At 45.1% G+C, this 17,786-nt stretch overlaps 1 protein-coding gene across 2 annotated transcripts in view; it reads right to left on the reverse strand.

The window, feature by feature from the left end:
* The window catches only part of fgd4a (FYVE, RhoGEF and PH domain containing 4a), a 53,914-nt gene that overhangs the window by 33,814 nt on the left and 2,314 nt on the right, over positions 1-17,786 (reverse strand). Inside the window, exon 1 of one of the 2 annotated variants that reach the window (XM_004568251.6) lies at positions 13,596-14,221. The exons of the other annotated variant lie outside the window; for it this stretch is intronic. Coding sequence (XP_004568308.3) covers positions 13,596-13,671 — 76 coding nt within the window. The 5' untranslated portion in view covers positions 13,672-14,221. Of the gene's footprint in view, positions 1-13,595; positions 14,222-17,786 lie in introns of those variants that run through there. 2 annotated transcript variants of the gene reach the window in all.

Raw genomic sequence — 17,786 nt, forward strand, 5'->3', positions numbered from 1 at the left:
TAAAAATTGCAAGTAAAAGCTACGGGACAGTAATGTCAAATCTAAAAAGGTACTTAATTTAAACAGCGAGTATTTTAAAACAAGCCTCATGTTTCTTCTATGATTAGCACAGACGTGCAGGACTTCAGGCCCGCAGCGGCAGCGTTTTGTGCATGATGTAGACAATCCAAGGAGAGTTATTTAAACAAAAGGGGAATAGATTTGCTTAGCTTCCGAGATCAGACGATAGATTTGCCTCTCCGTGAATCGCTACCTTATCGTGGTGGAGGGGTTTTTGTTTATACCAGGGATCCCAGGGGCTATGTTGTCTGGGGGCTTTTGCCCCCTGGTAGGGTCTCCCATGGCAAATTGGTCCTGGGTGAGGGACCAGACAAAGAGCGATTCAGAAGACCCTTATGAAGAAAACATCGAGGGAACAGTTTACCCTGCCCGGGATAGGGTTACCGGGGCCCCGCCCCGGAGCCAGGCCCGGGGAGGGTGCCAGAGGAGACATGGGCCCATTCTCCCGCAGGCCCACCACCCACAGGAGGCGCCATAGGGGTCGGGTGCATTGTGTGCCGGGCGGTGGCCAGGAGCGGAGGCCCTGGCGGACCGATCCCCGGCTGCCAAGACTGGCAATAGGGACATGGAATGGAGCCCGAGTTAGTGCGTGAGGTTGAGAGGTACCGGCTAGATATAGCATGGCTTGGGCTCTGGAACCAGTCTCCTGGAGAGGGGCTGGACTCTGTCTCAGTCTGGAGTTGCCCCTGGTGAGAGGCGGCGGACTGGGGTGGGTATTCTAATATTCCCTCGGCTTGCTGCTGGTACGTTGGGGTTTTTCCCGGTGGATGAGAGGGTTTGTTCCCTGCGCCTTAGGGTCGGGGAACGGGTCCTGACTGTCATCTGCGCTTATGCGCTGAGTGGCAGTTCAGCCGGGGGGGTGCTGGAAGGTGGAAGGAAGTCTGTTGTCCTGCTGGGAGACTTCAATGCTCACGTGGGTAACGACAGGGTGGGTGACAAAATGACCTTAACGAACACCTTGTTCGAACATAAGAGTGTCCATAAGTGCACGTGGCACCAGGACGCTCTAGGACGCAGGTCGATGATCGATTTTGTAATCGTATCACCAGACCTGCGTCCATATGTTCTGGACACTCGGGTAAAGAGAGGGGCTGAGCTGTAAACTGATCACGACCTGGTGGTGAGTTGGATCAGGTGGCGGGGGAGGACGCTGGACAGACCCGATGCACCTAAACGCGTAGTGAGGGTGTGCTGGGAACGTCTAGCAGAGGCCCCAGTCCGCGAGATCTTCAACGCACACCTCCGGCAGAGCTTCAACAGCATTCCGAGGAAGACTGGGGACATTGAGTCCGAATGGACCATGTTCAGCGTCTCCATTGCCAAAGCTGCTGCATTGAGCTGCGGCCACAAGGTGGTTGGTGCCTGCCGTGGTGGTAATCCCCGAACCAAATGGTGGACACCAGAGGTGAAGGGAGCCACCAGGCTGAAGAAGGAGTCCTATCGTGCTTGGTTAGCCTGTGGGACTCCGGAGGCAGCTGACAGGTATCAACAGGCCAAGCAGAATGTGGCTCGGGCAGTGGCTGAAGCAAAAACTCGGGTGTGGGAGGAGTTCGGAGAGGCCATGGAAAAAGACTTTCGGACTGCCTCGAAGAGATTCTGGCAAACCGTCAGCAACTCAGAAGGGGAAAGCAGTGCTTTACCTGCACTGTGTATAGTGCTGGCGGAGCGCTGCTGACTTCGACTGAGAAAATTGTCAGGCGGTGGAAGGAATACTTTGAGGACCTCCTTAATCCCACTGACACGTCTTCCGAGGAGGAAGCAGAGTCTGGGGATGAGGGGAGAGACCCGCCAATTTCCGGGGGCGAGGTTCCTGAAGGCTCTGGACGTAGGGCTGTCCTGGTTGACACGCCTCTAAAATGTTGCGTGGAGATCAGGGGCAGTACCCCTGGACTGGCAGACCGGGGTGGTGGTCCCCATCTTTAAGAAGGGTGTGTTTCAACTACAGGGGGATCACACTCCTCAGCCTCCCTGGGAAAGTCTATGCCAGGGTGCTGGAAAGGAGAGTTCGTCCTCTCCAGGATACTTGAGGGTGCATGGGAGTTTGCCCAACCAGTCTACATGTGTTTTGTGGACTTTGAGAAGGTATTCGACCGTGTGCCTCGGGGTGTCCTGTGGGAGGTGCTGCGGGAGTATGGGGTGTCTGGCCCATTGCTACGGGCCATTCGATCCCTATACAACCGTTGCAAGAGCTTGGTTCACATTGCCGGCAATAAGTCGGACTCGTTCCTGGTGGGTGATGGGCTCCACCAGGGCTGCCCTTTGTCACCGATTCTGTTCATAATTTTTATGGACAGGATTTCTAGGCGCAGCCAAGTGGCGGAGGGCTTTCGCTTTGGTGGCCTCAGAATCTCATCTCTGATTTTTGCAGATGATGTGGTTCTGTTGGCTTCATCGGGTTAAGGCCTCCAGCTCGCACTGGAACGGTTCGCAGCCGATTGTGAAGCAGCGGGAATGAGGATCAGCACCTCCAAATCTGAGGCCATGGTTCTCAGCCGGAAAAGGGTGGAGTGCCCACTCCGGGTTGGGGACGAGTTCCTGCCCCAAGTGGAGGAGTTCAAGTATCTCGGGGTCTTGTTCGCGAGTGATTGGAGAAGGGAGCCGGAGATCGACAGACGGATTGGTGCTGCGGCTGCAGTGATGCGGACGCTGCACCGGTCCGTCGTGGTGAAGAGGGAGCTGAGTGTAAAAGCGAAGCTCTCAATTTACCGGTCGAGCTACGTCCCTACCCTCACCTATGGCCACGAGCTGTGGGTAGTGAGCGAAAGAACGAGATCGCGGATACAAGCGGCAGAAATGAGCTTCCTCCGAAGGGTGGCTGGCCTCTCCCTTAGAGATAGGGTGAGAAGTTCGGCCATCCGGGAGGGGTCAGAGTAGAGCAGCTGCTGCTCCACATCGAAAGGAGCCAGCTGAGGTGGTTCGGGCATCTGACAAGGATGCCTCCTGGGTGAGGTGTTCTGGGCATGTCCCACCTGGAGGAGGCCCCGGGGCAGACCCAGGACACGCTGGAGAGATTATATCTCTCAGCTGGCCTAGGAACGCCTTGGTGTTCCCCCCGATAAGCTGGAGGAGGTGGCTGGGGAGAGGGAGGTCTGGGCTTCTCTGCTTAGGCTGCTGCCCCCGCGACCCGGCCCTGGATAAAGCGGATGAAGATGGATGGATGGATGGGAATAGATTTGAAGTTAAATAGCTTGAGTTTTAAGTTGTCTGTAAGCTTTCCGTAAGTATTTTGTCTGGTTTCCATCCATGGCTAATGGATGGAAACATGGCTATAAAGGCTGATACAACAATATAATTTCTCTGGAAATATCAAAACCACACACACACATCAGCTAAGTGTTTCTGGTAGAAGGGGGTTGGCTAAAGTTGGCTAAAGTACCGTATTTTCACGACCATAAGACGCACTGTACTAAAAGGCGCAGTCTCAGTTATGTGTGCCATTACTGTATTTAACACACACATAAGGCGCACTGGATCATAGGGTGCATACAAGTACCGTATGCGTATTTAAAAATAAAGCGGGAGCAAACCTGAGTTCGGTACCTTACTCACATTTCTATTACCAGTAATCGTCATCATCAACAACACACAAGCATACAAGTGTGCGTATTTAAAAATAAAGCAGGAGCAAAACAAAGTTTGGTACTCACATTTTTATCATCAATCAAACCCATCGAAGTCCTCATCCTCTGTGTCTGAATTGAACAGCTGCGCTAAATCTCCATCAAACATGCCAAGTTCACTTTCTTCACTGTCAGAGTCACTTTCCGTGCCGTGCGGCTCCTCGGAAATGATGCCGGCTTTTGCGAAAGCTCGAACAACAGTGCCAGCAGACATGTTAGCACAAGCATCTACAATCCATTGGCAAATTGTGGCGTAACTCGCCCGGCGCTGCCTTCCACTCTTGGTGAAACTGTGGTCTCCATCGGTCATCCATCGCTCCCAGGCCGCTCGCAGCCTTATTTTGAACGGGCGGTTCACACCGATGTCCAGCGGTTGGAGTTCCTTTGTCAGGCCTCCCGGAATGACAGCAAGCTCACAGTTCATTTGTTTCACTAGTTTTTTCACATCGGCTGTGAGATGGGCACGCATAGAGTCACAGATTAAGAGCAATGGTGATGCGTGAAAAAAACCACCTGGTCTCCTTACATAGACCTCCCTCAGCCAGTCTTTCATCATTTCCTCATCCATCCAGCCCTTTTCATTTGCCTTAATGATGATTCCTGCTGGAAACTTCTCTTTAGGCAAAGTCTTTCGCTTAAAAATCACCATAGGCGGCAGTTTCTGTCCATTAGCATGGCAGCCAAGCATAGCTGGACTGGCCATCGGGCATACCCGGTGGGTCGCTGGCAATTTTTGTTTTTATAGGCCGATGGATTTTTTTTTTTTAGGAAGGGTATATATAATGAAAGGTGTTGGATTGACCAATTGGTCATGATCGACTCTGGGCTGGACCAATTACAGCCGAGGAGGCCGGATGCACCCGCCCCCTTGTTTAGCAATCACGTGATTTTCACGCATTGCATGCCGGGAACTCTTGGCAAAACAATCCAAGTACCGCATCAAATGCAAGCATTTGCAGTACCGCAAAACGTTCATTCTCCGGTTCCAATACCTTCTTGTTTTTTCTTTGCCGCACAAAAAAGGAATGTACAAAACAAAAGGAGAACAATGCCGGTCCGTACAAAGACAGACTCGATGAAAAGACAGAAAAGATACGAGGAAAAAATCAAAGGAGTGAAAGGGTCAGACCCTTACGAGCACACAGAGTGGACAAAAGACCTTAGCGTGCTGCCCAACTTTCACCACGCTTACATTTAAAATTTATAATTATACGGTTCTTGGAGTGAGTGCATACACTCATGAAGTTTAGTAACTTCAGGTCACTGCAACAAGCCCAGGTACAGTTTACCGACGGATGGGTACAGGACCTTGAAATGCACCGTGTAGAACGAAAGACCATCATACGAACAAAGGTAAGTTTACCAGTCTCACAAATCGTCGTCATAAATACACATTCGTTAACCATTTATTAATATAACCTTTGAGCTCAACGGTAATTAATTAGTAGTGGAAATAATTTCTGGTTCATTACAGAAATGTAGCAGTGACAATAATAAGATAAGATAAGATAAGATAAGATAAGATAAGATAAGATAAGATAACCTTTATTAGTCCCACACGTGGGAAATTTGTTTTGTCACAGCAGGAAGTGGACAGTGCAAAAGTTATGAGGCAAAAATTAGAATACAATAAGAATAAATACAGTACACAGCTGTACAGAATAGAATAAAATAAAATACTATATACAGTAGAATAAAATAAAATAAATATACAATAAGATAAAAATAGGATACAAATACAAATACTATATACAACTGAGTAAAAATACAACGATGACAGAAAGGATTATTGCACTTAGTATTATTGCATATGTATGGATGTGTGTGCTTGATCAGTTAAAGTCTTTATTATGGAGTCTGACAGCAGTGGGGAGGAAAGACCTGCGAAATCTCTCCGTCCCACACCGTGGGTGCCGCAGTCTCCCACTGAAGGAGCTGCTCAGTGCTGTCACAGTCTGCTGCATGGGGTGGGAGATGTTGTCCAACAGGGATGACAGCTTAGCCGCCATTCTCCTGTCACTCACCACCTCAACTGGGTCCAGAGTAGGGATGGGTACCGGTGTCCGGTGCCATGATGGCACCGGTTCTGACATAAACGGTAGTAACCAGACCGAAAAGCAGCGCACATTTCGGTGCTTTATTTCGGTGCTTTTTTTTTCCTGAGCTGTGATACACTTCTAGCCAATCATTTTACGTTTCCCAGGATAGTAGGCGGGGCCAGGTACGTACGTTCAGTTAGAGCAGAGCTACAGATTAAAAATGTCCAAGGCGAAGCGGTCAAAAGTCTGGCTGTACTTCACAGTAAAAGATGCAAACTCAGCAGCAACAAGTGCTTTAAGCTGATACTGTGATATTGTCAAAGGAGGTAACACCTCGAATCCGATGAAACACCTGGCGACGCATAGCGTTTTTTTTAAAAGCCGAGAAATCCGCCGTATTTGATAGCTTGCTGCGAGACCTCACACTGTGCACGTTGGGTGTGTTGCCAGTTATCGGACCGGAGCAACATCCCCCAAAAACCCGAAGAATAGAGTCCTGGCCCCTAGCCCTGCCAGTGTAGCAGAAATGATGAGGATGATGATGGAGCAGCAGCCGTTCTTCTCTGCGTGAGTCGCTTAATGTTGTCCGTGTGTAATTTACGTTGAGTAGGCTAACCACGTTATTAAATTAATGCATGTAAGGTGAACTAGCAAACATCATCATAGCTACATGCGGCTGTCCTCTTGTTTGATGGCAGATACTCCCTTCACCCTGGACAAAAAGGCTAAAATGACCAAAGAAAAAGTGGAAAACAGCTAAACATGAGAGGTTTTTGGACACAGTTCGTGTTCTCCATTCTTTAAGCACCGTTTAAGCACCGGCACCGTTTCAAAAGTACCGATTTGGCACCGGTATCGGATAAAACCTAAACGATACCCATCCCTAGTCCAGAGGGCATCCTAGAACAGAGCTGGCCCTTCGGATCACCCTGTTCAGTCTCTTCCTGTCCCCAGCAGAGATGCTGCCGCCCCAGCAGACCACGCCATAAAAGATAGCAGAAGCCACAACAGAGTCATAGAAGGTCTTCAGGAGTGGGCCCTCCACTCCAAACGACCTGAGTCTCCGCAGCAGGTACAGCCTGCTCTGCCCTTTCCTGTAGAGGGCGTCTGAGTTATGAGTCCAGTCCAGTCTATTGTTCAGATGAACACCAAGGTACCTGTAGCTGTCCACAGCCTCAATGTCCATACCTTGGATGTTCAGTGGTTGCAGTGGAGAATGCTTGTGCCTGCGGAAGTCTACCACCAGTTCCTTGGTTTTACTGGCGTTGATCTGGAGGTAGTTCAGCTGGCACCAGTCCACAAAGTCTTGAGTCAGACCTCTGTACTCCTTGTCGTCCCCATCAGTGATGAGGCCGACTATTGCAGAGTCATCAGAGAACTTCTGCAGGAAGCACTGGGTGGAATTGTGGGAGAAGTCTGCAGTGTAGATGGTGAAGAGGAACGGAGCCAGAACCGTTCCCTGTGGGGCCCCCGTACTGCAGACGACCCTGTCCGACACACAGCCCTGAGTCCTCACATACTGTGGTCGGTCGGTGAGGTAGTCCAGGATCCAGGTAGTGAGGTGATGGTCCACTCCAGAGTTCACCAGCTTGTCCTTTAGAACCGAGGGAAGAATGGTGTTGAAGGCACTGGAGAAATCAAAGAACATGATTCTCACAGTGCTTCCAGCGGTCTCCAGGTGAGCGAGGGAACGATGTAGGAGGTGAATGACGGCATCATCTGCTCCAATGCCAGGCTGGTAGGCAAACTGAAGTGGGTCCAGTGATGAGCTTATTAGGCGCCGAAGCTGAGCCAGGACCAACCGCTCCAGGGTCTTCATCAGGTGGGATGTCAGAGCCACCGGCCTGTAGCTGTTGAGGTCCTTGGGGCGTGAAGTCTTTGGCACTGGTACAACACAGGAGGTTTTCCAGAGCTGTGGGACTCTTCCCAACCTCAGGCTCAGGTTGAAGAGGTGCTCCATCACCCCACACAGTTGGACCGCGCAGGACCTGACGACCCTCGAGCTGATGCCATCTGGACCCGCTGCCTTCTTGCCATTAATCCTCCTCAGTTCCCTCCTAACCTGGGTGGTTGAGAGAGACAGGCTGGAGCCTTGTGTTGAGTGTGTATAGGGCTTTGGAGTTGACGTCACGCCGCAATGCATTATGGGAGCGCAGCGCCATTTTCGGGGTCTACGAATCAAACCAAACACACTGTGTTGGAACGACGACTACAAGAAAGATGCTTAAAAGCAGCTCAAAAGAGAATGAACTGTATAGAGACCGATTTCATTCAGAGGCGAAGCAGCGGTACTTGCAGAAAATAGCGTGCATTGGAAATGTGGACCAGTATGAAATAGGGCCGTGGAGTAGAAACCCTGAAGACCAACTGCTACTGACGTAGCCTGACATATTTTCGTACCTTATCTGTGGAATCAGCGCGTACAAGTCGAGTCTTTCCTCCAACTCGGGCCACCTCGCCTTATGTCCGCGGAAACTCAGCTGTGTCTTCTTGACCTGCCGGAGCTTGTTTTCCAGCTTCCTCCACTTGCGAACCATCGATTCATTAATCTTAAATTCTCTCGCGGCTGCTTGATTTCCATGTTCCTCCGCATAGCTGATGGCCTTCAGTTTAAACTGTGCTTCATAAGCGTGTCTCTTTGCCATTTTCAGGGTTGTTAAAACAACGATGTTCCACATAATGCACATACCTGACCTTTTATACAGGTATGTGCGATTGTCCGGTATATACGATCAACGCCCACACTTCACCCTTTAGCGTTCTCATGGTGTTCTCTACTACGTCCTCCTTACAACACACAGGGCGCACTGCGCTATAGGGCGCGCCGTACTTTTTGAAGAAAATCTAAGACTTTTAAGTGCGCCTTATGGTCGTGAAAATACGGTACAAGTCGTTTCAGTGGTTTCAGACTGGGCCAAAACAAAAACCACTGTCATAATGTCTATATCACAATGATACAGAAGAAAGTGCTCTAGCACAGCTGCATTATCTCGGCACGAGCTGTTAGTTTCAGCAGTATTGCATATGTAGACTTTTACTAATGGTGTAGCTTTAGAAGATCACCATAAGTCTGGTGGTGTTTGTACAGTGTACTCGTTGTACACTGGTTGTACTGGTTCAGGCTCTGTCGTGGTTTTTGGGCTGTCACCAGATAGCATATTCACTGATTTTTATCAGAAAGAGGGTGTGTTGTTTCTTTTGTGATGCTTTTCAGAAGTTTTGTTTTTCAGATGCCGAATAATGGACCTAGTTAAGTATTCACTGTACAACCTGCAGTGTGACGTGAGTGCAGGAATTACTGTCACGTAGGTACACATGCACACTTATAAGACGAGCTACAAATCCACAGGTCTTATTTACGTTGGGTTGATGAACACAACACACACACACACACACACACATACACACACACACACACACTTACACACACACACGGAGAAGGTCACATCAATGCAACAACATGCTCTAACTCTGAGACACCGCAGGTATAAGAAATGCAATCAAATAGGTGAAGCACACTCTGCTTGGTGGTAGATAAGCCATCCCTCGCTGCTGTACAGCCAAAGATGAATCAGCTGTCACACCCTCTGGATGACAGCTTAAAGAACCACTTCTGAGCTGCCTCACAGAGTCAAACAGACACACACACACACACACACACACACACACACACACACACACACACACACACACACACACACACACTAAATGTACCCAAATGAAGCCTTTCTTCTATTTAAATCCAAAAACAATACAACACAAAATGTAAGGTCAAAAATATTTTGCACAGCTTATTTCAAGTATTCTTATTAAAGAAAATATCACTATAAATAATAACACAAATAATATCTTCAGCTGACTTTTAAGACTCTGTCCCTCTATTTGGGCTCTACAATTTTGTTGTACATATACAATGACAGTGAAGGGCTCTTCTGTTCTATTATACGAGTGCTTACATTCAACCCATCAGCACTGCAGTCACTTTTCAGCAGACAGTTGTGTAAAGATGAAAAACCTGCCTTCATTTCAAACAGATTTTAAGGGAGTAGAATCTTATCATCCAGATGGCTTTTAAAATGTACATTTGTGTAAATTCAACAGTTTTGTGATGTTTTGTTACCTTGTAACAAGAGAATATATGTGCATACATTTTCTTCTGTCTAATGCCTCACTACCTTCCTCCCACTCATCACACATAGACACAGTCACACACACACACTTCACACTTTTTCCTCCCTCCTCATGGCTGCAGCTGGCAGTTCCCACTGCTCTTGCCATTTCCATACCTCTCTGTTACTCTGCATCCATCTCTCTTCTCTCTTTGGCCTGGGAGAAAAGGCGAGGGGAGGAGAGCACCATAGCTCCAGGCCATTACCCATCACATCTCTATAAGCTCAAAGCGGGCCTACCACACACACACACATCATTAATTAAACCTGCACCACTTACCAACACGCCTGTTTTCTTGCACACGCACACGCACACGCACATATTTGATCCCTCGCTGTTTTCATTGACTCAACCCTCCCCTCCTCCATGCACATTGTTGAAGGTCAATAATAAATGATGGGTATGGTCTGCAGACACGAGCACATTCAGAGACACACACACAAGAACAAAAGCTTCAAATACACAACAAACAAGGTACACAAACCAAAAGCTTGTCTCTACAGCAGTAGAGCACATCTGTCACAAAAGGAGGACAGGCAACGGGTCAGCATCCACCCCCGCCTCACAACTTGCCCTGGATTGGTTCCCACAATCATGCCATCCCTGCTGTCAATCTTCCCCTACAAAAAACCCCAACAACCAGCTGAAAATCGATGCAGACTGTGAAGCAACGACCCTAAAGCAAAGCTGTGCAAGAGATAATAACGCAGCCAGACTGTAGCGTTTATCTAAACATCAAATTGATTAAACAATTAGTTTACCGGGAGTGAGAAAAGGATCTCGGCACAGAAAATGCTTTTGTTATCCATCTCGTCTTTCCACACAGTAAACACGCAGAAGAAATCTCATTATAATCCAAGCTGTATAACAAAATGAGTTCAACGGGATCTTTAACACTGATAAACGCCTCATTATTTTCATGTTTGTGAGTGCAGCAGTGATAGCATACATGTAAACGCGCTCATTCGCTGATCTTATAAAAGGCCAGTTTATCAAGCCAAACACCATCTTGCTTAAAGACAGGCACAGGTTAAACATGAGGAGCGCTGTGTGAAATTCTGTCATATATACCCACCGATCGTCTGTGTCTGTTTGAATTACTATTCAGCAAATGCTTTGTAAATCACATTGTGGCTAACAGGATTTACTACGTTCCCCTCTGCACCATTTAACACTCTAACAAGGCAATCACAATTCAACTGACAAGGCTCATCAGGTGCTCCATACTGACTGATGACAGACAGTGTGGGAGGGTGAAATTTCATTTGGAGCCATAATCATAAATGTATGTTCGACATTTTTAACAGCAGTTCACAAATTTTGAGATTAGCACCTTAAATACTAAAAACCCACACCTTTCTGATTTGGCGTTTCTGCCCAACATCTGCTGACATGCGTGTTGGCAGAAAGCCCTCTGGTGGTTACAGTCGAGACTGCACACCTGCCTGACAGCTGTTTTCGTGCTTAAACAACATCCAATACATCATCTTACTGTAAATTCCATTGTTTCAGCTTTTAAACCACTTATAGATTTAAAAAAAGACTCAAATGGAAACACCTGTTTATTTGCATTTCAGCAAATGAAATACCTGAGATCTAAATGTCCTCTATTGCATTAACAGATTGAAGATTTTTCCAACACCCACCCTGATTTAAATGAAACCGACAAGTTTGAAAGTTTAAAACTTGAGATGAATGTATGTAAATCTGAAGATGTCCATACATGTCGTGTCAAACTAATAATGTGAACAGAGAAATCAACAGGTAAAGAAAGAGTTTGCAATAAAGGAGGGAAAAAAAGAAAGAAAAAAACATGTAGTTTTCCAGGAAGCACCTAGCAGAGGTTAACAACAACACTCTCAAGACTCTCACCAAGTGAAACGAACAATGGTGCTAAATTTAGCTCATCATTATCATCTGCACATGACTACCAGACACTTGCCCTTTGTCTACGCAGAACTTACTTTCTTGTTTAAGTTCTTTAAATACGACGTAAAAACAAGGAAGTAACATTGACGAATCAGCCACCAACTACCAGTAAAGTCTCCAAAGACGTAAGTGTTAATTACACAATATTTCAGAATTTAATTTGAAAATGTCGACAACTGCACTGCAGCACAAACTAAAAGAGTGTGTCATCTTGGGAACACACACACGCAAATGGTCGCACGGACCATTAAGGGGCTGGTCATTATGCCTCACACACACACACACACACGCACACACACGCACGCACACACGCACGCACGCACACACACACACACACACACACACACACACACACACACACACACACACACACACACACACACACACACACTTCATGGCCTTGAGCTGAACAAAAACACAGTGAGCAGGATTAAATGCCCGAGGCCAACCCCGACACATCGAGCATTCTTTCATGAACGTAAGCATTTAAAAACAACAGACTGTAACTGTTGTTCACTATTATTTGTAGAACTTGGTGTAAGTATTTCTTAACATGATGCTACGTACCCTTAAAATAAGAGAGGGGATGTCTATATCATTCCTATTCCATTTCCATGCCATGATAATAGAATTTATTTATCATTACTGGTATAATTTTTCAAGTTTTCATGGCTACATTAAATTAAGAGAATCTTCTGATAGACTGGGCATTTGTTCCCACATTAGTATGATTAATGCTGCTACTTCAGTGCTTACAGAAGCTAATTTGACTTAAAGTAAACATTCACCATTAACCTTTTTTTAAGAGATGCTCAAATGTTCCCTGAACTAAAACCTCTCTTTTGAACACTAAAGTAAAAATAGAGAATGAATCCAACTGTGCATGTAGCAGTGCTGATAAGTTGGGTCTCCACTGCTTCTTAGACTCTCTCCCACATTAAAACAATGAGCATGGTGAAAGGAGCCGGGCTCGCTGGTGTTCCCAGCCTTTTCCTTCCTGCCAATGTGAATGAGAGCAGACTGTCTCACACCGCTTCTCCTGGTCTGCTTTTAACTGAGGGTGACTCAACCCCTCAACAACACACAGGAGCCGAAGAAAGGTGCGCATTTAAGGGGCTGCAATGTTACAGCACGCATACACTGTATTGCATGAACACAGTTGTAAAAGCTCATCAGGGACGTTGCCAAAAGGTCAGAGTGGTTGGAGGGTCTTAAGAGTGGGAGCCAGTTCCCAGGCCTCTGAGAACAAAACTTTTGGTTTTTTTCCACTGTGGTGGATTTAAAGCTCCCCTCACATGCTGCTGTGTTTCTCTGAGGCTGCAGGCAGGTCTGCAGGGAGGCCAACGCAGTAAATCAACAAGAACATTTAAAGCACTCACTGTACATGACAAGTAGTCGCTCTGTGTGAATTTACCAGTCATTCACGCAGACTGCTAACGAAACCCAACACAATTAGCAGTGCTGCAGAAGGCAAGGCTCTTTAAAGATAAGCAAGAACAAGCAAACACTTGATCGGAGGGAGCTGCAGCACAACAAAGATCTTTGAAGTACAGCAGGAGGACGGATATGTTAGAAATGGGACCTCTCTAACAGTTAGGAAACTAAAAGTTGCTAAATGCCATTTAAACACTGACAACAGAGCATCGAGGACATTTCACATGTAAGAAAATGATTCACACAGGACTTTTTAAAAGCATGAACAAGAAAACTCTCTTCCCTTTTCAACAACATTAACTCATTGCTGTGTAATTCATGATGACAGGTCTCTAAATCTTACCATAGCAGCAGAGCAGACACATCTTTGACTTTTTACCTTTCCGGCTCCAAAACCAGTACTTGCGTCGTCGTTTCATTATCCGTCCAGTGTCTTTTACTTTAAAATGATAACCCAAATGGTCCTTCTAAACATATATATTCAGCTAAAGATAGTATTCATCCTCACTGTGTCGTCCAGCCTGTGAGAATCACCTACCCGAGGATATATCGCGTCTCAGACAGGATCTCAGGAAGTCCATCTCGTGCCCAAAAGTGAGGTGTATAAAAAGATTAGGAAAGGAAAAGTGTTACAAAGAAACACTAATGTTGCACTTCCCAAGTGTAAAAAAGTGTACCTTTCCAGTACACCTCTGGGTGCACACTATGCTGCGCTTTACCCTACGATCCTGCAGAGAAAGATAAAAGATGAATCAGCAAGCCACAAACACATTTTAATCCTGTTGCAGAAGGGATGTCCTCAGTTTCGCAAAGGTGAGAACCAAAAAGGCAGGCTGTACGTTTTCACAATATCATCCTTTGTTAAACTTCCTCAAAGTGGAAGGCTCCTTAGCTCATTGGTTCCTTGGTGTCTAGCAGGCCAACACAGCAAGGCTGATTCCTCCTTTTCTCAGTTCAAACTAAAGGTAACAGTGTTGTAGTGGTCTGGGAAGGACCTCTTAGGCTATAACAATGCTTGTCAGGACCGGGAAAAGACACACACACACACACACACACACACACACACACACACACACACACACACACACACACACACACACACACACACACACACACACACACTGCAGTCAGGAAGCTCTGGTTGGCGCATGGAAAGAAAAACAGAATGTCCTGGCTGAAACATGGCAGCTATTTAAGCTTCTATTGATTGGGCAAACTGAATCTCAGACTCATTAACATTTAGAAATATATTACAACAACAGATTTACAATAAATTAAAAATCGCCTGAGAGGACAAGCTGACCTTGAATACAGATGAAGATATAAACACAGAAGTTTCAAAATAGCCATGAAATTTTTCACAGAACTGGTGTGTTTTATGATGAGTTTATGAAATTAAAAAAAAACAAATACTGAACACTAGTGTGTAAAAGTAAAGAACAATAGAATCAAGAGCTGCTCAGATGGGAGGTACGCCTGGTTTTGCAAAGAGAATCAAAAGCACCGAACACGATGATTACTCTTCTAATTGATGCGGGATCAGCTGCACAGTGTCATGCCACTCTAAAGTGCAGCTGATACAGGCTTCATTATAAAGGACTACATTTCTCTGAAAGGGCCCTGCCACACTGAGCAGTGACAACCATTTGTAAACATTCCTAAGCGTTTAATGCCTCCTACTGGAGCGTTTGTGAACTGCACCAGTACCTCAAAAATAATTCTACGGTGAATCCATCTGTTTGAGACAGTTTGTGTATGCAGATCCTGACATTACACAAACACACAGACACAAAAGCCATTTTAGTGCACTACACACCCACAGTGATTATTCCCTGAGTAAACCAAACCCCTCCTCCAGACTTCAATGAGCAATCGTCTATAGTCTGGGTCGTTTCCAGCAGACAGAGTAAACTTTGGGAAGAAATTCCAATAAGGAAACAACCGCATTACTCAGTCTAATAAAGTTAAAGATTAACAAAAATACATACACACCTGGCAAGTGGTTAAATATTATTGTACAACATTTTCACGCCAATGTTAACATGCCAGTGAATATAACAAATGGAAAAACACATCTCAGACGATGTCCTGAAAGTCAAGTGATTAAAAAAAAAAAAAAAATCAATAAATTGATGAGATTCCTCCTGATTCTCGTGACTTTTTCCAAAGAACAAAGCGATAACGAACTTGTGAATGGAAAAATACCAGACAAAAGTATCCATGGAAACCAATTAAAAAGAACTTTTAAAAACACATTAATTCAACATTTGATCCCAGACCTCAGGACAGCTTGAGGGTGGATATTCATTTATTACGTTTATAAAATATTTATCCTCAAACTGAAAGTCTGACATCACAGATCAGCTGTGAGGTGTTGAGTAGGCCACCAAACTATGCTTGGAGCTAAACAAATGTACTGTGACACCTGCACCGAAATCAGAATAATACTTTTTATTCAACAGTTTGTAGTCATCTCATAGCAATTCACGTTTTCCACATTTAAGTTCTTTGCGTTATCCTGAGGAAATGATCTTACTTGTTAGCAGGTATCGTAACTACTCCAAAAACAAAAAACAATAAATTTTTTTAGTTATTACAAAAACCTATTAGTTACATTTTCAATAAAATATTATTTTATAAATTAATAATCTGAGCTGCTGTTATAAAAATCGTAACTTTTGGAGTCGTGCACACATACAGTCCTGTGCAAAAGCTCAGGCACACCTCACTCCTTATACTGTAAACAGGAAATAGGTGAAGCGATTTATTAAAACATATGAAAATATACATGGAAATACAATAAATAAGACAAAAAACCTTTTTGTACAATTCTAACGAGCTTGAAAATCAGTATTTGGTATGATCACCTTTATTCTTTCGATGCAGCCTGAACCTGTGCAAGCCTTTGTCTCATTTCTTTAAGTAGTCTGCAGGAATAATTCTTCAGGGTTCTTGAAGAACATTCAAAGATCTTCTTTCGATGTTGGCTACCTTTTGTTCTGTCAAGATGACTCCTCATTGCTTCAGTAATGTTGAGGTCCGGGCTCTGGGGAGGCCGGTCCATGCGAGATGCTTTTACTGCACTGGCAGTGTGTTTAGGCTCATTGTTGCGCTAAACACGAAGCTCCTGCCATTTATAATTTAGTCTATTTTGATTTTGGCTGAAGTGCAGCCTCAAACCATGGCAGCGCCTCCACCATGTATTACAGATAGCTGTAGACACTGTTTCACATCTCTCCCGGCCTCTTGCATACATACTGTACCGACGACAATTTGAACCACAAATGTCAAATTTGGGCTCATGGAGGTTTTATCTCTTCGGTCCAGCTATTGTGTGATGTTGCATACCTCATCTTCTCCTTGTTTTGCTTATTAACTAGAACTACTCGACACTCTTTTATACTGCCGACACTTTATTCACTTTTAGTCACTTGCAGTTATTTATTCACCTATTCAGTCACTTTAATTTTAAAACTGTGTAATTTTATAACTGTGTATATACTGTATATTCTGTGTATTTATTATCTCACTCTTATTGTTTGTCCTTATCTTCAATGTCATGCTGCTTTGTTGTATCTTAATTACCCCTTGGGGATAAATAAAGTCTTTCTGATTCTGATTATTTAATGATGGCTTCTTGACAGCCATCATCCACTGAGAGCATTTCTGAAGAGGCTTTAGCGAACACTACATGGATCAACTGAAGGGCCAGATGGATCTCAGGGTCTGTGTCAGATTTTCGCTGGATGTTTTCCAGTTTGTCAATAATGTGACTTTCAGATAGTGTTCATCTGCTGTACATAGTTTTTTTTAGGGCTAACATTTCTTAATTAGTCCTCCATTGTCAGGTTTCCTTAAAATTTGTAAGGATGTAGTGCACAGCATGTCAAGATTGCATTTAATAGCTCTTTAGGAATCAGCTCGTTGAAACTTGTGAGGTATGAGGAAGGGGCTGAAAATGAGTAAACAAACAACAACAAAATAACCCAACAACCTTGAAAGACCTTCAGAAAGCAAGTCCAGCTTCTTGTTAGTTTAAATATAAAGAAATAAAGGCCATTATTTCAGACTCTTGCATGGTACATGTGGATTTTTCCTCCAATCTAAGCCGTTAAGACTCTTTAATCACATTTTATTTACAAGATTTTAACTATGGTGTAACCACAGAAGTGGGTGTGGTGGGGGGCTGCGACTGGCCGCTTTCATCATTCAAATAGCAATCACACATGAAGCAATGCTTCTCCATAACCACACATATGATTTATGAGCAGTGTTTACTTATGTGGTTCAGCAAAGCATGTCATAGAAAAAACGAATCACTGTTGAGCCACCGTGAACTCAACTGTACAAGAGAACCATTGCTGAAGAGAGTTAAAGCCAGCGGAGGACAGTAAGACAGTTCAGCTCAGCATGAATGGCCATCAGTGCAGCAAAAACAATACCGGCAACAGCAGGCTAGCAGGCCACACAGCTGCTGATTCATACAGTCCCACTGCTTCTATCTTAGCACACAAAAAACAAACAGTCCCTTTGT

The sequence above is a fragment of the Maylandia zebra genome, linkage group LG7 (genome assembly GCF_041146795.1).
Source record: "Maylandia zebra isolate NMK-2024a linkage group LG7, Mzebra_GT3a, whole genome shotgun sequence".
NCBI classification, from domain to species: Eukaryota; Metazoa; Chordata; class Actinopteri; order Cichliformes; family Cichlidae; genus Maylandia; species Maylandia zebra.